Raw genomic sequence first — 12,015 nt, 5'->3', positions numbered from 1 at the left:
ACATGGTCTGTGTGGTGTGTTTTCTCCCAGACAGAGAGTATACTAACATGGTGTGGTGTGTTTTCTCCCAGACAGAGAGTATTCTAACATGGTGTGGTGTGTTTTCTCATAGACAGAGAGTATTCTAACACAGTGTGGTGTGTTTTCTCCCAGACAGAGAGTATTCTAACACAGTGTGGTGTGTTTTCTCCCAGACAGAGAGTATTCTAACACAGTGTGGTGTGTTTTCTCCCAGACAGAGAGTATTCTAACATGGTGTGGTGTGTTTTCTCCCAGACAGAGAGTATTCTAACATGGTGTGGTGTGTTTTCTCCCAGACAGAGAGTATTCTAACATGGTGTGGTGTGTTTTCTCCCAGACAGAGAGTATTCTAACATGGTGTGGTGTGTTTTCTCCCAGACAGAGTATTCTAACATGGTCTGTGTGGTGTGTTTTCTCCCAGACAGAGTATTCTAACATGGTGTGGTGTGTTTTCTTCCAGACAGAGAGTATTCTAACATGGTGTGATGTGTTTTCTCCTAGACAGAGAGTATTCTAACATGGTCTGTGTGGTGTGTTTTCTCCCAGACAGAGAGTATTCTAACATGGTGTGGTGTGTTTTCTCCTAGACAGAGAGTATTCTAACATGGTGTGGTGTGTTTTCTCCCAGACAGAGAGTATTCTAACATGGTGTGGTGTGTTTTCTCCCAGACAGAGAGTATTCTAACACAGTGTGGTGTGTTTTCTCCCAGACAGAGAGTATTCTAACATGGTGTGGTGTGTTTTCTCCCAGACAGAGAGTATTCTAACATGGTGTGGTGTGTTTTCTCCCAGACAGAGAGTATTCTAACATGGTGTGGTGTGTTTTCTCGTAGACAGAGAGTATTCTAACACAGTGTGGTGTGTTTTCTCCCAGACAGAGAGTATTCTAACACAGTGTGGTGTGTTTTCTCCCAGACAGAGAGTATTCTAACACAGTGTGGTGTGTTTTCTCCCAGACAGAGAGTATTCTAACATGGTGTGGTGTGTTTTCTCCCAGACAGAGAGTATTCTAACATGGTGTGGTGTGTTTTCTCCCAGACAGAGAGTATTCTAACATGGTGTGGTGTGTTTTCTCCCAGACAGAGAGTATTCTAACATGGTGTGGTGTGTTTTCTCCCAGACAGAGTATTCTAACATGGTCTGTGTGGTGTGTTTTCTCCCAGACAGAGTATTCTAACATGGTGTGGTGTGTTTTCTCCCAGACAGAGAGTATTCTAACATGGTGTGATGTGTTTTCTCCTAGACAGAGAGTATTCTAACATGGTCTGTGTGGTGTGTTTTCTCCCAGACAGAGAGTATTCTAACATGGTGTGGTGTGTTTTCTCCTAGACAGAGAGTATTTTAACATGGTGTGGTGTGTTTTCTCCCAGACAGAGAGTATTCTAACATGGTGTGGTGTGTTTTCTCCCAGACAGAGAGTATTCTAACACAGTGTGGTGTGTTTTCTCCCAGACAGAGAGTATTCTAACATGGTGTGGTGTGTTTTCTCCCAGACAGAGAGTATTCTAACATGGTGTGGTGTGTTTTCTCCCAGACAGAGAGTATTCTAACATGGTGTGGTGTGTTTTCTCCCAGACAGAGAGTATTCTAACATGGTGTGGTGTGTTTTCTCCCAGACAGAGAGTATTCTAACACAGTGTGGTGTGTTTTCTCCCAGACAGAGAATATTCTAACATGGTCTGTGTGGTGTGTTTTCTCCCAGACAGAGAGTATTCTAACATGGTGTGGTGTGTTTTCTCCCAGACAGAGAGTATTCTAACACAGTGTGGTGTGTTTTCTCCCAGACAGAGAGTATTCTAACACAGTGTGGTGTGTTTTCTCCCAGACAGAGAATATTCTAACATGGTCTGTGTGGTGTGTTTTCTCCTAGACAGAGTATTCTAACACAGTGTGGTGTGTTTTCTCCCAGACAGAGAGTATTCTAACACAGTGTGGTGTGTTTTCTCCCAGACAGAGAGTATTCTAACACAGTGTGGTGTGTTTTCTCCCAGACAGAGAGTATTCTAACATGGTGTGGTGTATTTTCACCCAGTCAGAGAGTATTCTAACATGGTGTGGTGTGTTTTCTCCCAGACAGAGAGTATTCTAACATGGTGTGGTGTGTTTTCTCCTAGACAGAGAGTATTCTAACATGGTGTGGTGTGTTTTCTCCCAGACAGAGAGTATTCTAACATGGTGTGGTGTGTTTTCTCCTAGACAGAGAGTATTCTAACATGGTGTGGTGTGTTTTCTCCCAGACAGAGAGTATTCTAACATGGTGTGGTGTGTTTTCTCCCAGACAGAGAGTATTCTAACACAGTGTGGTGTGTTTTCTCCCAGACAGAGAGTATTCTAACATGGTGTGGTGTGTTTTCTCCCAGACAGAGAGTATTCTAACATGGTGTGGTGTGTTTTCACCCAGACAGAGAGTATTCTAACATGGTCTGTGTGGTGTGTTTTCTCCCAGACAGAGAGTATTCTAACATGGTCTGTGTGGTGTGTTTTCTCCCAGACAGAGAGTATTCTAACATGGTGTGGTGTGTTTTCACCCAGACAGAGAGTATTCTAACATGGTCTGTGTGGTGTGTTTTCTCCCAGACAGAGAGTATTCTAACATGGTGTGGTGTGTTTTCACCCAGACAGAGAGTATTCTAACATGGTCTGTGTGGTGTGTTTTCTCCCAGACAGAGAGTATTCTAACATGGTGTGGTGTGTTTTCTCCCAGACAGAGAGTATTCTAACATGGTGTGGTGTGTTTTCACCCAGACAGAGAGTATTCTAACATGGTGTGGTGTGTTTTCTCCCAGACAGAGAGTATTCTAACACAGTGTGGTGTGTTTTCTCCCAGACAGAGAGTATTCTAACATGGTGTGGTGTGTTTTCTCCCAGACAGAGAGTATTCTAACATGGTGTGGTGTGTTTTCACCCAGACAGAGAGTATTCTAACATGGTCTGTGTGGTGTGTTTTCTCCCAGACAGAGAGTATTCTAACATGGTCTGTGTGGTGTGTTTTCTCCCAGACAGAGAGTATTCTAACATGGTGTGGTGTGTTTTCTCCCAGACAGAGAGTATTCTAACATGGTGTGGTGTGTTTTCTCCTAGACAGAGAGTATTCTAACATGGTCTGTGTGGTGTGTTTTCTCCCAGACAGAGAGTATTCTAACATGGTGTGGTGTGTTTTCACCCAGACAGAGAGTATTCTAACATGGTCTGTGTGGTGTGTTTTCTCCCAGACAGAGAGTATTCTAACATGGTGTGGTGTGTTTTCTCCCAGACAGAGAGTATTCTAACATGGTGTGGTGTGTTTTCACCCAGACAGAGAGTATTCTAACATGGTGTGGTGTGTTTTCTCCCAGACAGAGAGTATTCTAACATGGTCTGTGTGGTGTGTTTTCTCCCAGACAGAGAGTATTCTAACATGGTGTGGTGTGTTTTCTCCTAGACAGAGAGTATTCTAATATGGTCTGTGTGGTGTGTTTTCTCCCAGACAGAGAGTATTCTAACATGGTGTGGTGTGTTTTCTCCTAGACAGAGAGTATGCTAACATGGTCTGTGTGGTGTGTTTTCTCCTAGACAGAGAGTATTCTAACATGGTGTGGTGTGTTTTCTCCCAGACAGAGAGTATTCTAACATGGTGTGGTGTGTTTTCTCCCAGACAGAGAGTATTCTAACATGGTGTGGTGTGTTTTCTCCCAGACAGAGAGTATTCTAACACAGTGTGGTGTGTTTTCTCCCAGACAGAGAATATTCTAACATGGTCTGTGTGGTGTGTTTTCTCCCAGACAGAGAGTATTCTAACATGGTGTGGTGTGTTTTCTCCCTGACAGAGAGTATTCTAACATGGTGTGGTGTGTTTTCTCCTAGACAGAGAGTATTCTAACACAGTGTGGTGTGTTTTCTCCCAGACAGAGAGTATTCTAACACAGTGTGGTGTGTTTTCTCCCAGACAGAGAGTATTCTAACACAGTGTGGTGTGTTTTCACCCAGACAGAGAATATTCTAACATGGTGTGGTGTGTTTTCTCCCAGACAGAGAGTATTCTAACATGGTGTGGTGTGTTTTCTCCCAGACAGAGAGTATTCTAACATGGTGTGGTGTGTTTTCTCCCAGACAGAGAGTATTCTAACATGGTGTGGTGTGTTTTCTCCCAGACAGAGAGTATTCTAACATGGTGTGGTGTGTTTTCACCCAGACAGAGAGTATTCTAACATGGTCTGTGTGGTGTGTTTTCTCCCAGACAGAGAGTATTCTAACATGGTCTGTGTGGTGTGTTTTCTCCCAGACAGAGAGTATTCTAACATGGTGTGGTGTGTTTTCTCCCAGACAGAGAGTATTCTAACATGGTGTGATGTGTTTTCTCCTAGACAGAGAGTATTCTAACATGGTCTGTGTGGTGTGTTTTCTCCCAGACAGAGAGTATTCTAACATGGTGTGGTGTGTTTTCTCCCAGACAGAGAGTATTCTAACATGGTGTGGTGTGTTTTCTCCCAGACAGAGAGTATTCTAACACAGTGTGGTGTGTTTTCTCCCAGACAGAGAGTATTCTAACATGGTGTGGTGTGTTTTCTCCCAGACAGAGAGTATTCTAACATGGTCTGTGTGGTGTGTTTTCTCCCAGACAGAGAGTATTCTAACATGGTCTGTGTGGTGTGTTTTCTCCCAGACAGAGAGTATTCTAACATGGTGTGGTGTGTTTTCTCCCAGACAGAGAGTATTCTAACATGGTGTGGTGTGTTTTCTCCTAGACAGAGAGTATTCTAACATGGTCTGTGTGGTGTGTTTTCTCCCAGACAGAGAGTATTCTAACATGGTGTGGTGTGTTTTCTCCTAGACAGAGAGTATTCTAACATGGTCTGTGTGGTGTGTTTTCTCCTAGACAGAGAGTATTCTAACATGGTGTGGTGTGTTTTCTCCCAGACAGAGAGTATTCTAACATGGTGTGGTGTGTTTTCTCCCAGACAGAGAGTATTCTAACATGGTGTGGTGTGTTTTCTCCCAGACAGAGAGTATTCTAACACAGTGTGGTGTGTTTTCTCCCAGACAGAGAATATTCTAACATGGTCTGTGTGGTGTGTTTTCTCCCAGACAGAGAGTATTCTAACATGGTGTGGTGTGTTTTCTCCCTGACAGAGAGTATTCTAACATGGTGTGGTGTGTTTTCTCCTAGACAGAGAGTATTCTAACACAGTGTGGTGTGTTTTCTCCCAGACAGAGAGTATTCTAACACAGTGTGGTGTGTTTTCTCCCAGACAGAGAGTATTCTAACACAGTGTGGTGTGTTTTCACCCAGACAGAGAATATTCTAACATGGTGTGGTGTGTTTTCTCCCAGACAGAGAGTATTCTAACATGGTGTGGTGTGTTTTCTCCCAGACAGAGAGTATTCTAACATGGTGTGGTGTGTTTTCTCCCAGACAGAGAGTATTCTAACATGGTGTGGTGTGTTTTCTCCCAGACAGAGAGTATTCTAACATGGTGTGGTGTGTTTTCACCCAGACAGAGAGTATTCTAACATGGTCTGTGTGGTGTGTTTTCTCCCAGACAGAGAGTATTCTAACATGGTCTGTGTGGTGTGTTTTCTCCCAGACAGAGAGTATTCTAACATGGTGTGGTGTGTTTTCTCCCAGACAGAGAGTATTCTAACATGGTGTGATGTGTTTTCTCCTAGACAGAGAGTATTCTAACATGGTCTGTGTGGTGTGTTTTCTCCCAGACAGAGAGTATTCTAACATGGTGTGGTGTGTTTTCTCCCAGACAGAGAGTATTCTAACATGGTGTGGTGTGTTTTCTCCTAGACAGAGAGTATTCTAACATGGTGTGGTGTGTTTTCTCCCAGACAGAGAGTATTCTAACATGGTGTGATGTGTTTTCTCCTAGACAGAGAGTATTCTAACATGGTCTGTGTGGTGTGTTTTCTCCCAGACAGAGAGTATTCTAACATGGTGTGGTGTGTTTTCTCCCAGACAGAGAGTATTCTAACATGGTGTGGTGTGTTTTCTCCCAGACAGAGAGTATTCTAACACAGTGTGGTGTGTTTTCTCCCAGACAGAGAGTATTCTAACATGGTGTGGTGTGTTTTCTCCCAGACAGAGAGTATTCTAACATGGTGTGGTGTGTTTTCACCCAGACAGAGAGTATTCTAACATGGTCTGTGTGGTGTGTTTTCTCCCAGACAGAGAGTATTCTAACATGGTCTGTGTGGTGTGTTTTCTCCCAGACAGAGAGTATTCTAACATGGTGTGGTGTGTTTTCACCCAGACAGAGAGTATTCTAACATGGTCTGTGTGGTGTGTTTTCTCCCAGACAGAGAGTATTCTAACATGGTGTGGTGTGTTTTCACCCAGACAGAGAGTATTCTAACATGGTCTGTGTGGTGTGTTTTCTCCCAGACAGAGAGTATTCTAACATGGTGTGGTGTGTTTTCACCCAGACAGAGAGTATTCTAACATGGTGTGGTGTGTTTTCTCCCAGACAGAGAGTATTCTAACATGGTGTGGTGTGTTTTCTCCCAGACAGAGAGTATTCTAACATGGTCTGTGTGGTGTGTTTTCTCCCAGACAGAGAGTATTCTAACATGGTCTGTGTGGTGTGTTTTCTCCCAGACAGAGAGTATTCTAACATGGTGTGGTGTGTTTTCTCCCAGACAGAGAGTATTCTAACATGGTGTGGTGTGTTTTCTCCTAGACAGAGAGTATTCTAACATGGTCTGTGTGGTGTGTTTTCTCCCAGACAGAGAGTATTCTAACATGGTGTGGTGTGTTTTCACCCAGACAGAGAGTATTCTAACATGGTCTGTGTGGTGTGTTTTCTCCCAGACAGAGAGTATTCTAACATGGTGTGGTGTGTTTTCACCCAGACAGAGAGTATTCTAACATGGTGTGGTGTGTTTTCACCCAGACAGAGAGTATTCTAACATGGTGTGGTGTGTTTTCTCCCAGACAGAGAGTATTCTAACATGGTCTGTGTGGTGTGTTTTCTCCCAGACAGAGAGTATTCTAACATGGTGTGGTGTGTTTTCTCCTAGACAGAGAGTATTCTAATATGGTCTGTGTGGTGTGTTTTCTCCCAGACAGAGAGTATTCTAACATGGTGTGGTGTGTTTTCTCCTAGACAGAGAGTATTCTAACATGGTCTGTGTGGTGTGTTTTCTCCTAGACAGAGAGTATTCTAACATGGTGTGGTGTGTTTTCTCCCAGACAGAGAGTATTCTAACATGGTGTGGTGTGTTTTCTCCCAGACAGAGAGTATTCTAACATGGTGTGGTGTGTTTTCTCCCAGACAGAGAGTATTCTAACACAGTGTGGTGTGTTTTCTCCCAGACAGATAATATTCTAACATGGTCTGTGTGGTGTGTTTTCTCCCAGACAGAGAGTATTCTAACATGGTGTGGTGTGTTTTCTCCCAGACAGAGAGTATTCTAACATGGTGTGGTGTGTTTTCTCCTAGACAGAGAGTATTCTAACACAGTGTGGTGTGTTTTCTCCCAGACAGAGAGTATTCTAACACAGTGTGGTGTGTTTTCTCCCAGACAGAGAGTATTCTAACACAGTGTGGTGTGTTTTCTCCCAGACAGAGAATATTCTAACATGGTGTGGTGTGTTTTCTCCCAGACAGAGAGTATTCTAACATGGTGTGGTGTGTTTTCTCCCAGACAGAGAGTATTCTAACATGGTGTGGTGTGTTTTCTCCCAGACAGAGAGTATTCTAACATGGTGTGGTGTGTTTTCACCCAGACAGAGAGTATTCTAACATGGTCTGTGTGGTGTGTTTTCTCCCAGACAGAGAGTATTCTAACATGGTCTGTGTGGTGTGTTTTCTCCCAGACAGAGAGTATTCTAACATGGTGTGGTGTGTTTTCTCCCAGACAGAGAGTATTCTAACATGGTGTGATGTGTTTTCTCCTAGACAGAGAGTATTCTAACATGGTCTGTGTGGTGTGTTTTCTCCCAGACAGAGAGTATTCTAACATGGTGTGGTGTGTTTTCTCCCAGACAGAGAGTATTCTAACATGGTGTGGTGTGTTTTCTCCTAGACAGAGAGTATTCTAACATGGTGTGGTGTGTTTTCTCCCAGACAGAGAGTATTCTAACATGGTGTGGTGTGTTTTCTCCCAGACAGAGAGTATTCTAACACAGTGTGGTGTGTTTTCTCCCAGACAGAGAGTATTCTAACATGGTGTGGTGTGTTTTCTCCCAGACAGAGAGTATTCTAACATGGTGTGGTGTGTTTTCTCCCAGACAGAGAGTATTCTAACATGGTGTGGTGTGTTTTCACCCAGACAGAGAGTATTCTAACATGGTCTGTGTGGTGTGTTTTCTCCCAGACAGAGAGTATTCTAACATGGTCTGTGTGGTGTGTTTTCTCCCAGACAGAGAGTATTCTAACATGGTGTGGTGTGTTTTCTCCCAGACAGAGAGTATTCTAACATGGTGTGATGTGTTTTCTCCTAGACAGATTGTATTCTAACATGGTCTGTGTGGTGTGTTTTCTCCCAGACAGAGAGTATTCTAACATGGTGTGGTGTGTTTTCACCCAGACAGAGAGTATTCTAACATGGTCTGTGTGGTGTGTTTTCTCCCAGACAGAGAGTATTCTAACATGGTGTGGTGTGTTTTCTCCCAGACAGAGAGTATTCTAACATGGTGTGGTGTGTTTTCTCCCAGACAGAGAGCATTCTAACACAGTGTGGTGTGTTTTCACCCAGACAGAGAGTATTCTAACATGGTCTGTGTGGTGTGTTTTCACCCAGACAGAGAGTATTCTAACATGGTCTATGTGGTGTGTTTTCTCCCAGACAGAGAGTATTCTAACATGGTGTGGTGTGTTTTCTCCTAGACAGAGAGTATTCTAACATGGTGTGGTGTGTTTTCTCCCAGACAGAGAGTATTCTAACACAGTGTGGTGTGTTTTCTCCCAGACAGAGAGTATTCTAACACAGTGTGGTGTGTTTTCTCCCAGACAGAGAGTATTCTAACATGGTGTGGTGTGTTTTCTCCCAGACAGAGAGTATTCTAACATGGTGTGGTGTGTTTTCTACCAGACAGAGAGTATTCTAACATGGTCAGTGTGGTGTGTTTTCTCCCAGACAGTGAGTATTCTAACATGGTGTGGTGTGTTTTCTCCTAGACAGAGAGTATTCTAACATGGTCTGTGTGGTGTATTATCTCCCAGACAGAGAGTATTCTAACACGGTGTGGTGTGTTATCTCCCAGACAGAGAGTATTCTAACATGGTGTGGTGTGTTTTCACCCAGACAGAGAGTATTCTAACATGGTGTGGTGTTTTTTCTCCTAGACAGAGAGTATTCTAACATGGTGTGGTGTGTTTTCTCCTAGACAGAGAGTATTCTAACATGGTGTGGTGTGTTTTCTCCTAGACAGAGAGTATTCTAACATGGTGTGGTGTGTTTTCTCCCAGACAGAGAGTATTCTAACATGGTGTGGTGTGTTTTCTCCTAGACAGAGAGTATTCTAACATGGTGTGGTGTGTTTTCACCCAGACAGAGAGTATTCTAACATGGTGTGGTGTGTTTTCTCCCAGACAGAGAATGAGAAGCAGCAGTGGAAGCCAGTGCTGGTGATGGTGACAGAGAAAGACCTGCTCCTCTATCACAGCCTTCCACGCATGAAGACTTCCTGGCACAGCCCTGCACACACATACCCACTGTTAGCTACACGGTACGCTACACACACCCTCACTCTACTAGCCACAAGAGAAATAGCTGCTGCTATCCACACAGTGAGCAAAAGACACCGTCTTCCTGCTAGTCAAATAGCAAAAACACATTTATCTTATCTTAGCCACATGGTTAGTAGCATCCACCCTGAACAACCCAACCGTGACCACATGATAATCCTCCGCCACTCCAAACACACGTACCCTCTATTGGCCAAGCAATAATCAGAACACACGTACCCTCTATTGGCACAGCAATAATCAGAACACATCTACCCTCTATTGGCACAGCAATAATCAGAACACATCTAAACTCTATTGGCCAAGCATTAATCAGAACACACCTACCCTCTATTGGCCTCATGGTACAGAACACACCTACCCTCTATTGGCCAAGCAATAATCAGAACACACCTACCCTCTATTGGCCTCATGGTACAGAACACATCTACCCTCTATTGGCCAAGCATTAATCAGAACACATCTACCCTCTATTGGCCAAGCAATAATCAGAACACATCTAAACTCTATTGGCCTCATGGTGCAGAACACATGTGAAAGGTGAGGTGGCACTGAAGGACAGGACCACAACATGTTTCCATTACCGAAAACAGCCAAGAACTCTGTTACTATTTATAATGTTATCAGTCATTACACCTTTATGTCCTTGATGTGAAGAGGGTTATATGGTTACAGCCCTGACTAGCTAGTCTCTCTCAACAGCAGGCACTTAGAATACAACAGAATGTATGTCTGTCTGTAGGCTGGTGCACTCTGGTCCCGACCGAGGCTCTCCCCAGCCGGGCGTGGAGCTGTCCTTCGCCACACGTACGGGAACCAGGCTGGGCATCGAGGCCCACCTGTTCAGAGCTGAGACCTGTCAGGACCTTTCACTGTGGACCAGGCACATCGTTACGGGCTGTCACTCCTCTGCCCAGATGATCAAGGAAGTCACTACCAGTGAGTACCACTACACCAACCCTGCTATAAGACTATGTGAGCCCACTGAGCTAAAGCCTTGATTAACCAAGTCACTACCAGTGAGTAACACTACGCTGATCCTGCTATAAGACTATGTGAGCTCGCTGAGCTAAAGCCTTGATTAACCAAGTCACTACCAGTGAGTAACACTACGCTGATCCTGCTATAAGACTATGTGAGCCCACTGAGCTAAAGCCTTGATTAACCAAGTCACTACCAGTGAGTACCACTACACCGACCCTGCTATAAGACTATGTGAGCCCACTCAGCTAAAGCCTTGATTAACCAAGTCACTACCAGTGAGTACCACTACACCGACCCTGCTATAAGACTATGTGAGCCCGCTGAGCTAAAGCCTTGATTAATCAAGTCACTACCAGTGAGCCTAGGTAGACATTAGCTTGGGGAGTAACTCAAAACAAAGGTTAGTTGTGATGTTAAGTGTGGTTGTAACATAGACGGGTTTGTCAGTCTCAGTACAGTACTCATAGCTGCAGTATTTGGTAAGGGGGAGTTACTGATGGTCAGTCACATGGAAGACATTGAGAAAGGAACGGAATGTCACTGTGAGATCCTGTGTGTGTGTCTGTCTGTCTGTCTGTCTGTCTGTCTGTCTGTCTGTCTGTCTGTCTGTCTGTGTGACCTGTGTGTGTGGTCTGTGTGTGTGGTCTGCTTGTGCGTGTGTGGTCTGTCTGTGTGTGATCTGTCTGTGTGTCTGTGGTCTGTGTGTGTGTGGTCTGTGTGTGAGGTCTGTATGTGTCTGTGAGGTATGTATGTGTGTGTGTGTGTGTGTGTGTGTGATAAACAAAAGTGAAATAACCAATCAAAGTGAACAGTAAACATAACACTCACAAATGTTTCAGAGGAATATTATGTCTATGTACAGTATTGTAACAATGTGCAAATAGTTAAAGTACAAAAGGGAAAATAAATAAACATAAATATGAGTTATATTCTCTCTCTCAATATGGCTCACATTACTTTTACTGGCGTCACTACAATGTTTTGGTCGTGTATTAAGTACTTCCATCGTTTCAGCACGTTGCTCACAACAACAGGCCAACCTTCAGGTACTTTAGAGCTACATACTGGAAGATGCCTGTTACCACACAAACACACATGCTGCTATCTGAGATGTTCCGGACGTTCTGCTGCAGGCTTGTTGTAGCTGACTGGTAGAGAGGGGCAGAGCTCTCGTCACTAGTGGAAATGTAAACAGCTGTTAGGTGAGAGACGTCCACACTACCCAGCCAGGAGAGGAGAGAGTTTCCTGCACTTTTAACAGCTTTATTTAGCTGCTAAACAGCTGTTAGGTGAGAGACGTCCACACTACCCAGCCAGGTGAGGAGAGAGTTTCCTG

General features: G+C 44.0%; 1 protein-coding gene across 2 annotated transcripts in view; it reads left to right on the top strand.

Annotated features, from left to right (window-relative positions):
• LOC149984316 (beta-1-syntrophin-like) overlaps positions 1-12,015 on the top strand; it is an 86,582-nt gene that overhangs the window by 62,153 nt on the left and 12,414 nt on the right. For both annotated transcript variants that reach the window (XM_090220007.1, XM_090220001.1), the window contains exons 4-5: positions 9,540-9,676; positions 10,438-10,634. In XM_090220007.1, the coding sequence (XP_090076133.1) occupies positions 9,540-9,676; positions 10,438-10,634 (334 nt within the window). The remainder of the gene's footprint in view (positions 1-9,539; positions 9,677-10,437; positions 10,635-12,015) is intronic.

Source organism: Oncorhynchus mykiss, chromosome 3 (assembly GCF_057628025.1).
Source record: "Oncorhynchus mykiss isolate SJ-2025 chromosome 3, ASM5762802v1, whole genome shotgun sequence".
In the NCBI taxonomy this organism is placed as follows: Eukaryota; Metazoa; Chordata; class Actinopteri; order Salmoniformes; family Salmonidae; genus Oncorhynchus; species Oncorhynchus mykiss.
The sequence above is the reverse complement of the archived record's forward strand: the minus strand, read 5'-3'. Positions and strand labels throughout refer to the sequence as shown.